General features: G+C 47.1%; 7 protein-coding genes across 7 annotated transcripts; 3 read left to right on the plus strand and 4 right to left on the minus strand.

Moving 5' to 3' along the window:
* Positions 1 to 330: 330 nt before the first annotated feature.
* Positions 331 to 2965, minus strand: PADG_03530 (uncharacterized protein; the record flags this gene model as incomplete). Its single annotated transcript, XM_010760777.1, has 7 exons — positions 331 to 389; positions 495 to 2431; positions 2483 to 2517; positions 2618 to 2683; positions 2738 to 2795; positions 2853 to 2884; positions 2951 to 2965. 7 exons carry the CDS (start codon positions 2963 to 2965, stop codon positions 331 to 333), a joined length of 2202 nt encoding a protein of 733 aa, XP_010759079.1.
* Positions 2966 to 3544: 579 nt separating this feature from the next.
* On the plus strand, positions 3545 to 5814 carry PADG_03531 (translation termination factor GTPase eRF3; the record flags this gene model as incomplete). Its single annotated transcript, XM_010761190.1, has 2 exons — positions 3545 to 5689; positions 5749 to 5814. 2 exons carry the CDS (start codon positions 3545 to 3547, stop codon positions 5812 to 5814), a joined length of 2211 nt encoding a protein of 736 aa, XP_010759492.1.
* Positions 5815 to 6329: 515 nt separating this feature from the next.
* On the minus strand, positions 6330 to 7040 carry PADG_03532 (uncharacterized protein; the record flags this gene model as incomplete). The annotated part of the gene is made up of 1 exon (XM_010761191.1): positions 6330 to 7040. One exon carries the CDS (start codon positions 7038 to 7040, stop codon positions 6330 to 6332), a length of 711 nt encoding a protein of 236 aa, XP_010759493.1.
* Positions 7041 to 7686: 646 nt separating this feature from the next.
* On the minus strand, positions 7687 to 8466 carry PADG_03533 (uncharacterized protein; the record flags this gene model as incomplete). The annotated part of the gene is made up of 2 exons (XM_010761192.1): positions 7687 to 8093; positions 8196 to 8466. The coding sequence occupies 2 exons, from the start codon at positions 8464 to 8466 to the stop codon at positions 7687 to 7689; spliced, it is 678 nt and encodes a 225-aa protein (XP_010759494.1).
* Positions 8467 to 10795: 2329 nt separating this feature from the next.
* PADG_03534 (uncharacterized protein) lies at positions 10796 to 13733 on the plus strand (the record flags this gene model as incomplete). The annotated part of the gene is made up of 5 exons (XM_010760778.1): positions 10796 to 10864; positions 10925 to 11397; positions 11473 to 11501; positions 11545 to 11686; positions 11747 to 13733. The coding sequence occupies 5 exons, from the start codon at positions 10796 to 10798 to the stop codon at positions 13731 to 13733; spliced, it is 2700 nt and encodes an 899-aa protein (XP_010759080.1).
* Positions 13734 to 14217: 484 nt separating this feature from the next.
* Positions 14218 to 15451, minus strand: PADG_03535 (uncharacterized protein; the record flags this gene model as incomplete). Its single annotated transcript, XM_010761193.1, has 4 exons — positions 14218 to 14918; positions 14999 to 15118; positions 15206 to 15341; positions 15398 to 15451. The coding sequence occupies 4 exons, from the start codon at positions 15449 to 15451 to the stop codon at positions 14218 to 14220; spliced, it is 1011 nt and encodes a 336-aa protein (XP_010759495.1).
* Positions 15452 to 15760: 309 nt separating this feature from the next.
* PADG_03536 (uncharacterized protein) lies at positions 15761 to 17626 on the plus strand (the record flags this gene model as incomplete). The annotated part of the gene is made up of 3 exons (XM_010761194.1): positions 15761 to 15833; positions 15898 to 16006; positions 16069 to 17626. The coding sequence occupies 3 exons, from the start codon at positions 15761 to 15763 to the stop codon at positions 17624 to 17626; spliced, it is 1740 nt and encodes a 579-aa protein (XP_010759496.1).
* Between the last annotated feature and the right edge of the window lie 224 nt (positions 17627 to 17850).

A 17850-nucleotide genomic window follows, 5' to 3' on the forward strand; every position in this document is an offset into this window, starting at 1 on the left:
TCCTCTTTGTTTTTATTTCGGTGATGTATGTTTCGTTATGGCATATTATTTGTTGGTATAGTCAGAGATTTGAATTTGATTGTAATTCTGGCTTTCTGTTTTATGTTTCTTTCTGTGCTTCTTTCCTCTCGAACATTTTCTCTTCATTATTTTATCAATTTACTTTTCATCTTTTCATGATTTCTGTTAATCATTCGTCTAGGTATTCTGATTTAATTAAGACTGGGACTTCACTCCTCTGGTGTACAAATGTCAATTATGAATATCAACATTAACTGTCAATTCACATGTTGTATATTGACTACCTGTCGATGATGCGGTATATACAGTCTAAAAGAAATCCAGGCGGGTTACGAAGGTGAGGAAATCACAAGAATGCTCACCAGAGTCTAAAGAGTGTTGTGCATTGTAGCCATTTAAACAATTTCTAATTGAATTTATAATTCTTAACTTGTTATCGTTTCCCAATCATTTCCCCATATGCATTAACTAACTATCCGACTCCTTCCCTGAAATATTCTGTAAAGGTTCGGGACTAGTTCCTAGCCCTTCTTCTTTTTGGCTTGGCTGCGCAGGGATCAGAGGACTACTCTCTCGTTGCTGTGGTTGTCCCCTAAGTGGTTTTGGCTTCCAACCTCCCGGGCGAGGCGGGCGTACAGAGGGTGACGCTGGGGAATCCAAATGGTCCTCCAGGGGCATCATTGAACGACGTGAAGGCCATCTGACCTGACTAGACTGTTGGCTCTCACGGCGAGATATGGGATACGTGTCGTTAAGCGGTGGTGTCAATTCACCTGCGTTAGCGTTCCATACTGTGGAGTTAGGAGTCGCAGTTATCACGTGGTCAAACTCGCCGTTGGTGCCATTGTACTGGTAATCCTCACCGTGAGGTTTCAGGGGACTTTCGTTGTACGGGTCCCAGCCTACTTTGCGGCGGGCTTCGGCACGGACACGCTGGCGGTGATGCTCGTCGCCACCCGCGCCAGTTGCGGAGGACTCTTCCAAGAAGAAATTGAGGAGCTCATCGGTTATTGAGAGGTGGGATTGTTGCTGGAATTGTTGGAGGGAGGTTAGGCGCAGGAGGATCTCGAGGAGTGAAAGGGAGGTGCGGATGTTGTTAAAGATGGGGTTGGAGATGGTATACGGCTGGTGATACTGGGACTGTTGGGTATATGTCTGTGAGGCAAACTGTTGCTGAGTGGTGGCAGACGCTGGTGAGAATGAGGGTGATCTGTGATCCCCGCGGAGATGCAAACTTGTCAGCTTCTCGGATATCTGTGCATCCAGGGATTGGGAGAGTGGATTGCTGGTTGAAGTTGAAGCTGATAGAGGGGCGGGGGGTTCTGGTTCCGATTCTGCTTCAGTTTCGGAGTCTTGTTCGTCACTTTCGTCATGGACTTCGAAGGCTACCCATTCGAGATCCAGGTCGGGTGAGAATTTGTATTGTTGAGGTTCATGTTGATTAGCGGATGATGGTTTCTTTCTTCCTAGGAGTTGGGCGTCGAGTTGGGATTGCTCTTCATCTTCAGAATTGTCGCTCGTTTCTCCTTGAAGCCTATCGAATTCGGCTTCACATCGATCTATCATACGTCGAGGAGGGATGGCATTGACGTCTCTTTTGAGAAGTAACACAGGATTATTAACTTCCCCTTCATTTCCAATATTGAGAATCTTGCCGGTATCAGCGTAAAATATCTTTGAAATCTCGTGAATAGGAATTATCTCTCTGATTCCCGCAAGAGCAACATCTTCAAAGCTGCCATGCTTCTCTTCGTCATTATGTACACGACCATCATCAAGGTCTTCGATAATGAGTATTTGGTATGCAAATTCATCTGTTCTGGCTTCGCCGCTGATATGCTTCTCACTAGAAAATTCACCCGGAGGATGCAGGTTTGTGTACGATGAAAACATCATATCCATAGGTACCCGCCGTACTTTGACTCTTGCTTTGTGGATTACTTCTTTCCAAGTAGTATTCCGGACGCTCACTTCATCAATCGGTCGGATGTGTCCAGAAAATAACATGTACACTGATAATGTGAATGTCGGACCTATTTGTACCGGCTGTGAGGGTGACATAGAGTATTGTGTATCTCCTGTAGTCAAAAAGGTGCTTGCTTGAAGCAATCGTGAGGGTGATACGGACGCAGGAAGCGTGGTAGATAGACTTGCCCCCGACGTGGTGATAGCAAGGTTAATTAACGGCACAGCATCCTCGATCCTCTGTAACACATTTCGGATGTCCTTGATAATGGATCTAATTTCGTCATCAAGTCCAGTACGGGCCTTAGATGAAATTGCCCCTTCTTGATATAATTCCTCCACTGAAACAGCTTTCGCAAGTCGTTCACCAAGACTTTGAATATCCCATCTTAAAGCCTTGGTAAGTGACAAAGCAGATTCGAGAGACGTATTGCCACGTGCGGCTCTAGCGTTCTGTTAACCATAGAACATACAAAGGTCTATAAAGGAAGCTTACATCAATTCAATCATGTCGATGGCTGGAGATATTATCTAATCGCTTTTAAGTCAATATATGAGGCCTGTAATGAGGAACAGCACAAATGGGTATATTGATAAAAGATGAAATCCCAGGAAGAAGCAGACAACACACCCTTATTTTGCTCTGCAAACGGTCCTGGAGCATTTGTAGCTCAGCTCGTTGGGAAACACTGACATTCTAATGAGGGGGTTAACAAAATATAGCTCCGACAACCGTCTAGGGTGTACATACCTTGAGCAGTTTAGAGGACTGGCGGATGGCATATCCCGCAGTAATGGCAATTCCAGAGCTAATATAAATTAGCATGCTATAGGTATGGATCAAAGCCAAGTAATAGGATTCCTACCGGATAGCATAGTTCATCGCCTGCTGGGTTACCTGGGAACATCAGTCAGTTGATGATGTAAACTCACTTCATAGCAAAGGATTTTACTATTTTCATACGTTTGCAAGAAACATATCCATCATGAAAACTGATATAGCACTATGTCACTTATACAAGTAGGTGAACATAATCACATAATGGTATAGTAGAATGAGACTTGGGGCCTGATGGAGATGTTCTATAGCAGGCAGCACAAGTTCTAATACCTCAAGTCTCATAAACAAAAACGTTTCTAAATACCCTCTTTAGTCAGTACCATAGCGAGCACAGGGGAGAAAACAGCAATCAACTGAAGAATGTCAGTTCATATTGGATGTCTCTAGAATTGAAAAGATGTTTGTTGTCGGTCTAGCTGGGTGAAATTAACACGGGAAGCGCTAAACTCATGCGCGGCTAATTATGTCATCATCAAACGACATTACCGCGATATAGACTAGACCTTAAATAGGCTTAGCGGTCTGCGCCTAAAAATCAACCTCAACTTCGATGTTCCCGCTCCCAACTTACACCCATTGACAAATCTGCTCCTTTTATTCCACCCTCTGCGGTTATTGTTACTGTCAACCGCGGGGATACATACAGGTAGTTCCTGTTTCTTTCCTTTGGCGTTGTATTGCTATAACTACTGGTGTTAGTTCTTTTTCCTTGCCATTATGTCGAACAAGCCGCTAGACTCGTGGGAGGATGACCCCGCCGCACAAGACGACAACCTGTCCAGACAGACTCAGCAGAGCCTGAACTTGAACAATCAGCCGCAGCAATCATACTTCCGTCCTGGAGTTTCGTCATTCCAACCGGGCGCGGCTTCATTCCAACCCGGCCAACAATTCCAGCAATACGGATACCAACAGTACGGCCAAGGCTACCCACAACAAAACTATGGGTTTTATCAGCAACAGCCGTATGGCCAGTATAATCAAGGCTACGGCCAGCAAGGAGGGTATGGTCAGGCCTATGGTCAACAGTATGGGGGCTACAACCAGAATACTGGCGTTCTCCAACAACAACCGCAGCAGCAGCATCAGCAGCAACAACAACAACAACCGCAGCAGCAGCAGCAACAATGGCGCCCGCAGTCAATTGCTCAACGACCTAATGCTGGCGCTCCCACCGCCCCTAAACAGGCCCCTGAGGCTTCGAAACCGAAGATGACTGCTACGGCAGAGCCACCCAAGGCAAAGGTCCTGTCGATCGGTGGAGATGCTATGAAATCCAAAACCCCAACTTCATCTGCAGCTGTTACACCTACCCCGCCTTCTTCTGGCGTTTCTGTCGGCGAATCGCAAAATACGAATGGTCCGTCGGCAGCCGTAGCTGCCTCGAAGGTTACCGCTGCTAAAGCGATTGAAAAGACCGACAGAAAGGGTGTTTCCAGTGGCAAGACATCGCCCACACCATCCTCCGGGCGATCTTCTCCCGCTCGGGGCGGCGAAGCCAAAACTGCAGTTCGTGATGCCGACACTATCGCCAAAGAGCAGGCAGCGGATGTCGATGAGGCTACGCTTAAGGAAATCTATGGCGAAAAACGTGAACACATTAATTTAATTTTCATCGGCCACGTTGATGCGGGCAAATCCACTTTGGGTGGAAGCATCTTATATGCAACCGGTATGGTGGATGAACGAACCATGGATAAGTACAAAAGGGAGGCTAAAGAAGCGGGACGTGAGACATGGTACCTGTCGTGGGCACTAGACTTGACAAGTGAAGAGAGAGCTAAGGGGAAGACTGTTGAAGTTGGACGGGCCTTTTTCAAGACCACTGGAAATACACCTGATGGTCCAGTAGAGCGCCATTATACTATTCTCGATGCGCCTGGCCACAAATCCTTCGTCCCAAATATGATTGGTGGTGCCTCGCAGGCTGATGTTGGTATTCTTGTTATCTCCGCTAGAAAAGGCGAATATGAAACGGGTTTTGAGCGAGGCGGTCAGACCCGAGAGCACGCACTATTGGCTCGGAACTCAGGTGTGAAAAAGCTGATTGTGGCCGTCAACAAAATGGATGACCCTACTGTTGAATGGAGCAAAGCCCGATATGATGAATGTACAACCAAAATTGGCAAGTTCCTTCAAAGCATGGGTTATGCCAAGGCGGATCTGCACTTCATGCCCATCTCCGCGCAGAAGACTATTGGCGTAAGTGCGCCCGTTCCCAAAGACCTTGCGCCCTGGTTCGATGGTCCCAGTCTTCTTGATTTCCTCCACAACATGAGAATGCCCGAACGTAAAATCAACGCTCCCTTCATGATGCCAATCAGTGCAAAGTACCGTGATATGGGGACTGTTGTTGAGGGGCGAATCGAATCAGGTGTTATAAAGAAGGGCTCCTCGTATATTATGATGCCCAATCGCGAAGAAGTCACAGTTACGGCGCTGTACGGTGAAACGGAGGATGAGATTGCAACGGCAACATGTGGTGATCAAATTCGGGCTCGACTTCGGGGTGTTGAGGAAGAAGATATTATGCCAGGATTTGTGTTGTGCTCTCCCAAACGACCCGTCCACTGTGTTACTGCTTTTGAAGCGAAGATCAGAATTCTTGACCTCAAGAGCATTCTCACGGCTGGATTCAACTGTGTTCTTCATGTGCACGCTGCCATTGAAGAAGTGACCTTCGCCGCGCTGTTACACAAACTCGAGAAGGAAACTGGCAGAAAGAGTAAAAAACCACCTCCATTTGCAAGCAAAGGGCAAACCATCATTGCTCGGCTAGAGACCATTGGGGGAGCCGGTGCCGTTTGTGTAGAGCGATTTGAGGATTACAATCAGCTTGGTCGTTTCACACTCCGTGATCAGGTAGAATATCTCCCACCAATTATGTATCCGTTGAATGAGCTCTAACTTTTTCCTTGCAGGGACAAACAATTGCCATCGGTATGATCACTAAGCTGATTACTACGGACCAGAAAACAGCAGCGTAAAGTAACGTTTTTATTTCCAAGGGATATCTATCTTAATTTCGCCCCCCCTTTCTTTGGATCACGGATGCTGTAACGCATTTAGTATCCGGCAAAAGTGGATGGACGATGTCATGAAGGGGATGTGCTTTAAGATGTCCCCCGAGGAATTATAGCGCGTTTTGATATCATGACTAAATAGACCGTTCTACGGAATTTTTTGTCCATATTTTTTTTCTTTTCACCAAAAAGCGGGTAACAGGTAAAATTGAACAAAATAATTTATATTAGAGGACAGCTCCTTACATCACTACGCACATACTCATACCTGATTACAGCGCCAAGAATTTCTTTTTCTATTTCGTAACTCTTCTCTAAGGGTTTTCGTAGAAACGCTGATAAACCGAAAAGAAATAAAAAGAAGATTAAGGAAACACCCTATACGCCATTCCGAAATCCCAAATCATTGTATGAAAACCATGCACATCGTTAAATCCTAACAAAAATGAATACAAGCAAGAGACAGGAGGGATCATATATCATCGCCGCCTCTTTGAAACCACCTTCGTGAACCCATCCTCATCAACCACAGGCTCAGGCAAGAACTTCCCTCGTTCCCATTGCCCATGTATTCCCTTCTTTGTCTCCTTTGCAGGCTCGATCTTCGACACCTCCATTGGCGCCGTTGATGCATCCTCCATTTCAACATCATCTGCCCAATCCACAATATCGTCGTCGTCATCACCATCATCGTCGTCATCGTCGTCATCTTCATCCCCATTCACCTCCACCTTCCTGAAAGCCCCAATACTCGCATCCGCATCCGCATCCACACCTGCACCTCTTTTCCTCTTCCACTCCTCCCACATCCTCGTCACCCGCCCAAACTCCCCCCTCCCGGTCTCAGCTCTAACCTCTATAATCCTCCTCGCTACCTCCCCTGCACTCTCGTCCTCAACCACAACCTCAAACTCATCATTCATAACTTGTATCAGGACATCCTCCACATCTTCCGCATCAGTCTCTGGCCGGTCAACAAAGAGGTCTGAGATAGCACCGCAGAGCCAGTCGCGCTTGTCGCCGGATGCGGGGCCGCCCCAGCTATTGTGCACGGCGAGGTTGAGGGCTGGCCAGGAGTTGAGGACGAGGGTTATACCGAGGTCAAATTGAGCGGAGGCGTCTTTGCTCACTGCTTGCTCTTGTTGCTTTTCGGATGGCTGTTGTGTGGAAAGGGTGGCAGTGGTGGCCATTGTGTGTGTGGTGCGGGGTCGACGAGAAGTGTCCGATAAGGAAGGGTGATTAAGTGCAGTTTCTACTGTTTTCCGCCGCTGTTTTTGATGACTAACTATGGAAAGGAGAAAGTGCAGAAGAGGATTCAGAAGTGCTTCAAGATATCATTAAAAAGAGGAGAGAGTGCAGGGTATCGTTGCAGCGTGCCCTGTCTCAGGAGGAAAGTAAATATTTTGGTATGGGAGTTTATATAGTTCAAACTACACAATTTTTTTTGAAAGTATTTTGGTGGTGGAGAATTTGCCAAGAGACAGACCCCATTCGGGACTAGGGCGATCGCTGCTCTAACTAAGTCACCTGACGGGTGTATCGAACAACTTCACCCGTAACTTCAAGCATTTGGCCTCCACTTAGTTCTTCTGTTTAATATACGGAAACTATCCCGAAGCCCGGAGCTCAATACATGAAACGTATATATGTATATATATGTATACATATAGATATAGATATTTTCACCCTTGCGACGGCTGGAGGTCGCCATGCATAGAATAAAATTAGGTTCCAAAGAAATGACTGTCTATGGCCGTTGGAACAGAGTGCACAGAGTGCAATTCCCCGTTGCTAACAACTTTTGAGGAAATATATGGCAGACCCTAAGGTGATTTGCTAAGAAACCACGACTTCACCCGGGTTAAGACAAGGCCCTGCCCCTACAGGCCCGCCTATACCACCACTACCGATCGAAATACGACCCCACAATCCACGCGGGCATTTATCGGTCGGCTCGGCCCCACCATAGTTTGACAGCAATTGACAAGAGCCTCCAGAAAACTGGAACCACAAGTTGCAGCCCTCAGTGTTGAAACAAGCTCGGCAGCAGCCTGACCTGTCGGTAACACCATGAGAGGACCATGCACCGTCCCCACTCCAGGCCAACGATTTCCATGACTCGACGAGAAGAGTCGGATTGCGACACGGGTCCTCCTGACACACCTTTTTGCCGGTCGGATCAGCAGGGGGTGGCGCGCATAAGCCGAAGGATTCACAGCAATCGGAGGCATCGATGCATCGCGCTATATGAGGATTCCATTAGCTCGTTTTTCTCTGGCTCTTTGGCTATGCCCGCACATTGTGTTGTTTCAGGATGCTCAGGTATTTATATGTACTGTACATACCTCCGATATTGTAGCATTTGGGGGCCTTGAGATCTAGCAAACAGAGACCTCCGGAACGGGGAGTAAGGCCAGCGCATTTATAGCCGGGATGACAGATACCATCTTCACATTTCCCATTCAAGACTTTTGGGATGCGTGGCCTTGGTATCGGGATTGGAAGGATGTTCTTTGGTACGAAATTTGGACTGTTTTGAATATTGATTGACTCCGGGGTTTGCTGGGTGGAGAGAGCCCCTAGGCTCAGTAGCCCGGCCAGAAAAAGTAACTTCATGATGCTTTCACAATAACGAAGTGAGGTCTTTTGTAGAATTCTGAGCCCTGGGTGTATTCAATGCTTAGATCTTGCACAAAACACTGCAGTCTACTACGAGAGCAGAGAAATGGGTGAACTGCCTTCTTTTATGCTCTTCAGTTACGAGTTTACGATGGAGGCTAGCTGCACCCAGGAACGTGGCTTTTTCCTGCCCTGCCTCGTTTCCCTAATCAGTTTTGAGCAGCCGTTTCGCCAATGGAACGAACAAGCACAGGGAATGGAAAATTGGATTGGATGAACTGGAGGCATCGCACTTCGTACTCTTGGTTAGGTAGCTGCCGCTGCCCAGTGTTCCCGCCCCCAACACCTTGATCTGATATGACTGGTAGCGAGAATTCTGCTTGGTTGCCGGAATTGCTCTTTTTATCCTACAACGAGAAGCGGCGTAGAAAGTCGCCCAATTGAGCTTTGCTCAAGCAAGCACTTGCATTGCATTCAGCTCAATCCCAAAGCTCAGCCATTGTAGAGCAGAATTCGACGTGGATGGTATATTGAGTTTTGCGTCTGAGAAAGAAGCCTTTTTTGATATTAGGGAAATTAAAGATACGTGCTTGGCCATTCGCTCAGCTAACATTGATTATTTAACCGTTACTGCCCCAAAATTCCATCCACGCATTTAAAAGATAGCGCAAAAAGCAACTCGGGAGCAGGCAAATCGGCGACAATGATCAAGCGAGAGAAAACACATGGTTTTCAATTATTGGGTTCCAGGAGAAAAAGAAACCTAGAAAGTGGCACCCTTGGAAAGGCATATGGTCATCATTCAAGAGTAACCAGATGAAGTGCAATTCGTTGTTTCCGACGCAATCCATGAAGTCTCAGACATCAAGTTTAAGTGGCGTCGCGTCGGCGGAGTTTGTACAGCATAGTCAGCCACAGCTTGCAAAGTTTCCATGTCTCTGTGTAAGTGGCGGTTGTTCTGATTGATGATTCGATCATCGAAGATGCATTGACACCCATGAGGGCCAACCCCAGCCCGGCAGCGTTGGCCTTCACGATGAAGTGCCAACAAAAAAAAATAAAACTCCGTTCGTTTTAACAGTCGTTAAGATAGCTGAGATCCAACCCACGCTAAAAATGTTCCGCCTTGATTAGCTAACAAACTTGTGGTATCAACGTATGGTGCAGGAAACTAGAGTGAAAGTTCAAGATTTCGATCGGACACAAGTCTCGCTGTGCAGATAAGGTTGGAGGAAGTTGGAAGCAGGCAATCTGATGGGGGATTGGAAATCAGGAACTGCTTAAGTTTTCACAACCGAGGGGCGGCATCTTGGTAACTAGTTAAGGTCCAGGCTTGGTGAATAGAATCAAGTGGAACGCCACGAAAGAGGGCTTTCTACGGAGCACAAGGTTGGGATGGACCTGATGAACAGCCAAGGTTTCTGGCAAGCAAGGTGAGTTGCTTCAAGGTTATTATCGATCTCACATCGGCACGATCGCTCGGAGGGACTTGATTTACTGATAGTTAGTTGGCCCAGCCAAGCAGCTCTACTTTTATGACGTGTCGGGATGGGATACTTTCAAGGACACGGGCAAATTTTTACTGTCCCATGAAATGTGGTTGGAGTTAAAAAGGGAACGGGTTATGATCAAAAGAATTTGTAAACAAACCGTCAATTCAAGAATCTACCTCACATCCTTCATGTAACTAACAGACCTCAAAACCTTCGTGTTCAACAACTTGATAGCCGAAACATAGCTACTATCAAATCTGCTTGTGTTACGGGCTCCGTGACCATGCATCTCCAAAGTCGCAATTCCACAAGACTGGACTCGTATTTTGCGGGCCAACCCAGTAACAATTTGCCATGTTCTTGATATCGCGCGGCCTCAATCATTGAGCGGTGTTCAATGAAGAGTCGGTTCCCATTCTCTCAGCCTTCGGGCAAAATCTCTATCATTCGGCCCACTGAACCCAGCTTGTTTCACTAGATGTCTTCTTCTCATCGTTGATCAGGCAAAGAGAATACCAGAACAGAGTACAGAGTAAGGTATACACAATTGGCAAGATAATGAATCCACTGCATTATTCGAAGGTAGCATGAAAACTATTCAAGTCCCAATGAAGATATCTGGATTATGTCAGCCCTTGCCCATAGTTAGTTATCACGTGCCACCCATCTCTCGGATTAAAACTAGTTAGTGCTTCCTCGCTCGGTTAAGTAAGGGTTGACATCATCGACAATGGAACATAGTGGTTGGTTCTTCGTACCTAGATAACCTTTATCGCAAGTCTCGATTGAAACTACATCAATACTCCATAGAGTTTCCATTGGAGGCAGAAAGGATGCCTTTCAATGCGTTGACTGTTGGCGTTGCGGTGGCACCCACTGTCCTTTCGACACTACTCTCTCATGTAAATACGAACCCCCGAACATAGTTTTTACCCGAACTTTGGAACTAAAGCCCAAACTAGTATACAAATCGCAAAGCCTACCGAAAGAAACATGCCGCACGCATTTCTTATCACGAAGGCCTGGATATCGTTCGTCGCTTTCTCTATTACTCTTCTCTCCATACGGTTGAAGACCTGCAGTCGTTTACATCGCAGAGGGTTCCTTACCCCAGATGGATAAACGTTGATGCAGTTGTAATTCCCGAGGATCACGTCGCAGCGGCAGCCGACCTCCTTATTATCCAATTGGGACCAGATGGCCTGTCGCGGGTTGGGGGCAGCAAGTGGTGGCAGTGGCGCGGAAGTAAACGCGCTCTCCAAGGGGAGTGGATAGAGACGGTGCGTGATTTAGCAGCCCGGCAGCGGCAGGGTACTCATTGCAATCGAATAATGCTCTACATTCATGGAGGAGCATACTATTTTGGCAGCTTGAATTCCCATCGATATCAGATACAGAGACATGCAAGGAAACTGAAAGCTAGAGTTTTTGCTCGGTAAGTCTTTGCATTTCCGTGCTTTCATATTTTGTCCTTCAAGACGGCAATGAAGGTCTAATCAGTAGTGTGCAGTAAGTCTATTACCACCTTATACCTAAGCTGTAACAAAGTCAACATAATCCAGCAAATTATAACCGTGAATAGCGGCATACCGGTTAGCTCCACAGTTCCCTTTCCCTTGCGGGCTGCACGATTGCCTCGCAGCATATCTTTATCTGCTAAGCAGATACAAGTCTTCAGAAATTATAATAGCTGGTGACTCTGCAGGGGCTGGAATGGCCCTGTCGTAAGTATCCTATCATATCATATGCGATTCGGAACATTGAATGACTGATATCTCATCTAGCGTTTTGGTTACAATACGCGACCAAAGACTGCCGTTACCCGCCGGAGCAATACTAATCTCTCCTTGGGTTGACTTAACACACTCCTTCCCATCGGTGTCCGGGAATGGGGACGGGGACTACATCCCCCCTTACGGTTTCATGCACCGCCCATCTAAGTCATGGCCTCCCCCTAGCGCGGATGAGCTGGATGAAATCGTGAGAGTTGGACGGACTGCCCGAGCAGAAGGGCACTTACCTCCAAATAGGACAGAGGACAGCCAAACTTCTGTCCGGCGGTCCCCTGGATACGTGCCATCTGTACGTAGCTGGAAAAGTTCAATGGGACGTCGATCGTTCTCTTCAGTTATCGAGAGTTATGATATATTCCCTAATCGAGCCAACTGCTTGGAGATCGAGATCGACGGGAAAGTCGTTGAAATAAAAGACCAGATCCACATGTACACCACAAACGAGTTGCTATCCCATCCACTTGTTTCCCCTGTTCTCCAACCTTCCCTGGGTGGCTTACCGCCAATGTTTGTCCTTTCAGGAGGCTCGGAGCTGCTTCGTGATGAACAGATTTACCTGGCTCACAAAGCTACCGATCCACATTCCTACCTACCAAGCGAGGAATACCTTAACGTTCACGACCCACACCGCAATGCTGTCAATGGATATCCACCAACATTCGTTCAGCTCCAAGTATGGGATGATGTTTGCCATGTGGCCCCTACGCTCAGTTTCACACAGCCAGCCAAATATATGTTTCGATCAATAGCCCAATTCGGCGCTTGGGCATTGGCTCGAGCCCAGCAGACCGGCGTTGAAATCCCTAACCAGGTGTCGGAAATTTCGTCCAGAGATGTTGACACTCCACATTCAGCGACACAAGACCGCATGTCACCCAGTCCATACTCGGGTTTCACCAAGATTGGAAAGGCTGGCGATCCTCTCCCGCCTTTCCAGGACTACATGATCCGTCAACGAGTTGATATAGATGGCAATATATATCCCTTGGCAGCAAGAGCTTATCTTACCGCATTGCATATAACTCCTGAAGAAATTGGCATCCCTAAACCGGGACCAGTCCGGAAATGGCTGAGAGCCAAGGAGGCGTGGGATAGCGCCTTTTCAAAGGAAAAATCAGCCTGTCAGCAACAGAGGCTCGAGGAGATTATGCGGGGGATTGGTGTATTTCGGCTTGGAGAATTCCCCCCACCATGCGCATTGGCATCAAGGAAGGATATTTCTGTAGCATATGAAGAACAGGAACATAAGAACCACGCGATGTGGTTCTGGAGTCTTCTAGCATCCAAATATGACACGAAGACCATGGAGAATGAAAGAATTATGATGGGGATGGAGTACCAGGAGGGCAAACGACCTTCTGTTAGGTCTTCTCTCCGCAAGAAACTACTACCACATATGAAACAGAAACGGAGAAACACCATCCTCCAGCAAACCGTAATGGATCTTGGCCAAGCTACTGAATCTATTCCAGTCCTTGTGCTTCACCTAGGCTCAGAACGCCGGGACTTCTCATCAACAGGGTTACCAGATGCCAACACTGAGCCTTCTGGCCAGCCACCGGCGATACAGCCCATTGAATCTCAGCCAGAACTCGCTGACTATACTGGGTTTATGGACGACTCTGGAGCTTCCGGACAGTCTTCACCAGAATACACAGATGACGCAAGCGCCGTAAAGGATGGGAAAGGGTTCATCTCTCCCATCCCCACTGCTGCACGACCGGATACGAATTCCAAAAGTCCGCTTGAACAGAAGTCCCCAAATGGTACCGCATCCACTGCCTCAATTATCCCCATCCAGAATGGCATACAGGATAGCGGCGGCAGTCAAACCAGCGGGGAAGGTCATGCCTTTCCACAAGTCGTTGATCATAGCCAGCTTCTTGCAAAACGCAAGGAAGGGATTGATCGCGTTGCAAGTGCGAGTGAACCAAAGGTACGGCTTTTTTTGGAAGAGAATGGAAAACCTAATGTATGATTTTGAATATCTTACCGAGTTCCCCCTTCAATTATGGAAAATTCCCCTCACAGGGTTCAGCTCAATAACGCAAAAATTTATTCAATTGTATAGAACGGAGTACAGTTACTCGGGAGACCAGGCTCAATAATTGATTAGCAATTGGGGAGACATTGTATTTTTTGGGTTCAGTTTTCCCCCAAGCTGTGGAGGTTGGGAAGCTGCTAGACTTCATGTTCCGAATGGTACTTTTAGTCCACCAATTTCATTCAATTTTTTTTCGTATGTGTCGTTAGGATTGCTTTTGATGATTGATTAGACTTATACTCTCAATTGGGTGGGACAATTGGACGGGTACCTGCATATCCAAATTTATATATAAAACGAGAATTTGGCTTATAATAGGCGTTGACCAGGAACTCCTTTTGACACTGCATTCAGAGTGCCACATCAAGGTATAATAAAGATTACCAAAGATTCTTTAATCTAGAATCGTTGGCTTGCGTTACCGCCATTCTAATCCGACCTTGCGCACAACTTGCTCGGCAACTTTCATAAAAGCATTTCTCCTCGTACTGCACTCATCACTTTCCTCTGCCACAACGGTTGGAACCCCCCTGTCCGCATCTTCACACACGCGTGCATCAAGAGGGATGTCGCCCAGGAAATCTATACCTAGTCGTTTACACGCTGATAAAACGCCCCCACCGTTGTGTGACTCAGGATGTCCAGCCTCCAACTCAATTTCAGATGGCTGAGAGCCTTTCCCAGAAAATATTTTCGTTTCCTTGCCGCAATGTGGACAGGCAAAATATGCCATATTTCTCACCATGCCGAGCACTGGGACATTTAATTTTTCGAACAAACCAAAACCTCGGACTGCATCACGCAGAGCGATATCTTGGGGCGTTGACACAATCACCGCTCCGTCAAGAATTATTTCCTGGCCGATTGTGAGTTGTACGTCACCCGTTCCTGGAGGTAGGTCTAGGATAAGAATATCGAGGGGCCCCCATGATACCGAGTGTAATAGTTGGTGCATTGCTTTCGTAACCATTAAGCCACGCCAGGATATGGGTGTTGTATCCATTATAGGTGAGGTTGGATCATCGGTAAGGTGTTTGGAATCGGCAGGTGGAGCTGGGAGGAGGTATCCCATGGACATGGATTTAAGGCCGTAGTTTGTCAAAGGTATGAGGCAGTTATCTACGTTGGGAAAGAAATTAGATAATCGATCTTAGGCCAGATTTTCAATTGTAACAAAAGTGATGGCTCATATCCCATACTTTGGTCAAGGCGAGGTTCTCCAGAGAGGTTTAGGAGAGTTGGTATGGAAGGACCAAAAATGTCTGTGTCGAGAATTCCGGCTCGAATACCTCGACGGGCCATTGCAAGGGCAAGGTTCACTGTGAATTAACATAGTTAGCCAATGGCCACTCATGCGAGAAAGGCCATCATCTCCACCCAACGGTAAGGAAGTCGGAGGCGTATACCAGCAATTGTAGATTTCCCAACCCCGCCCTTGGCCGAAGAGACAGCAACCACTTTATTGACATCTTGAATTTTCCTTTTCTCGGGAAGACCTCGTCGACGAGGGAATGGTGGTGGCGTTCCAGAACGGGGCAGGCCCTGGAATCACCGTCTTAGTTCTGTGTAGTGAGTCGCGGAAGGATTGATATATGTACCAGTGGATTATCGTGGTGAAGCGGCCGCAGGGTAGAAAACAAGCTGCGCCGCATATTGGCGCAGGAGAACTGATCCCAATATATGGTAAACACTGGTGTTTACATTGCGAAATATCACCCAACTCAGCTTTCTGTCATCAACGTTGTTAAGATATGTTAGAGTCTAGCTGATCCCTTTAGAGCTGAAGAGGTCGCAATTCGATGTTTGGTCATGTGACTTGGCAATGAGAAGCGGAGAAAGGCAAATTTTACCTGACAAAGGAAAATTTAACATCAAAAGACAAAACTACAAAAATATACATAAAGCACCAAACTCCTGCTCTGCTGCCACGCTGTGGAAGCTTGCAACGAAAGGCAGCCACCATGTTGAAGAAGCATGGACAAGTCAAATCCTTAGCAGAGCAGATTGCTGAGCTAGAAAACCCAACTTCCAGAGGTGAACCTACAATCCGATGCACAGCTACCTACGATCTCCGGTTGCAACTAACTGAGTTATATAGATTTTGATCCTGAGGATTTGAATGACGATGGGGAAAGCAGCGAAGATCAGTCTTCTGGGGCGGAGGATGATAATGCCGCTGCTGCCCGAGAGCACTATGTAGCTGTTGGGTGCGTATCTCTTTTTACATCCATAATGTTCGCACGAATAAATCTGTCTAACTCTCCAACAGGAAGAGTAAGCTCCGTAAACCGGAAAAGCCATCCCTCGGACGTGAATACGCAGGATCCCGAGTTAGCCGAGGGGCGCTTGAGTGCGATGACGGCGAAGACGATCCATTCCGCAAAGCTTCAAGTGAAGACGATTCGGACGAGATATCCGAGGAGCTAGACGAATTGGAAAATGGTCTGGAAACCGGGGAAGATGGTTCCGATGGAGAAAATGATAGCGATGAGGCTCTTGGGGAAAACCACGTTGATCATTTCAAGGATGCCACTTCCCGTTGCAGCAAAACGACGAAGCACTTAGACTTGGGGACTCATTCTGACGATCTGTCTAATGAGCTGGGGTCTGAGGAAGAGTTAGATGGACGGACTGATCCTGAAGAAGATGGAGAATTCAGAGGTTTTGACGAGGGTGAAGAGGAGGATAGCGACGAAGATGATTCCGGGAGCGATAATTCCGAAGATGGGGATGTATATGACGATGATAGAGAACCGATTGTCCCAACAGATGACAGAGCAGAAATAAGACGACTAATGGCTTCAGACCACAAAACTGTTGCCGTGTCTCTATCCCATGCCGCCAAGGCAGATGCAGCAAAGGGAAGCGCCATCAAGCGACAACGTTTGACTTTCGAAGCCATGTTAAATTCCCGGATTAAACTTCAAAGAGGCATTACGGCTCTTAACAGCCTAGCTCCTTCAAACGAACATGACAATGCAACGGACCAAGCCTCTATCAAAGCCGCTGAGGCTGCTGCTCTAACCCTTTGGAGAACAATCGAAGATCTTCGTCATACACTCGCAGACGCCCAGACTCACAACGCTACCTTTTCGACAAAAAGAAAACGTGGCCCGCCTCCAACCCCTTCCACTTCTTCTGCAGATATATGGAATTGCATGGAGGAGCTTGAAGCTGAAGCGCGCCCTCACCGTCGTGCCGTCCTTGATAAATGGGCTCTCAAGACGCGTGGCTCGCGAGCGACATTACCAAATGCCAGAGGCAAACTATTAAATCATGGAGCGGCCGACCAACAAACAATAACCGCTGTGTTGGATGCACATGTAGCAGCGGAGATTGAAAGTCGTCAATCCAAACGTGCCATGACGGAAAATTCCGGACAATCTCAAACAAATGGTTCATCCGACCCTCACACCTCTAACGAAATCTATCATGATACTATGTTCTACCAAACTCTGCTTCGCGACCTTGTTGAGGAGCGCATGTCAGCTACCAACAATGGCGTTGAAGATTTGCAGATAGAACTTCCTACGCGTCTTAATATACATCCTACAACCGGAATGCGCAAAGATAAGGTTAAAAGAGTCGTGGATACCAAGGCTTCCAAAGGCCGTAAGATGCGGTATACGGTCCATGAAAAATTACAGAATTTCATGGCTCCGGAGTATCGTGGTTCTTGGGGTGATCAAGCCCGAGAGGAGTTCTTCGCTTCGTTGTTGGGAAGAAATGCACAGGAGATTCTGGGTGATGATGACGATGAGGATAAGGTTATGGAGGATGAAGATGATCATCTTGAGGAGAATGGCCTCAAGCTATTTAGGAATTAGGAGTTTAGAAGTGGGAAATGATATATTCTTCTTTTCCTTCCTGTGTCATGGTTTTGTCGCCCACTGCCAGCTCTGAAGGCAGATCTGCTGCCAATATAATGAGAACTATATAAGTTTATATAACAGAGCAATCCATATCCAACCATATCCATTTTTCTTCGCGTGATTCTTTCGACCTCGAAGGGTGGTGGAAAGATGGGACCTGAGGATGACAATAAGTCCCT

The sequence above is a fragment of the Paracoccidioides brasiliensis genome (assembly GCF_000150735.1).
Source record: "Paracoccidioides brasiliensis Pb18 unplaced genomic scaffold supercont2.4, whole genome shotgun sequence".
NCBI lineage: Eukaryota > Fungi > Ascomycota > Eurotiomycetes > Onygenales > Ajellomycetaceae > Paracoccidioides > Paracoccidioides brasiliensis.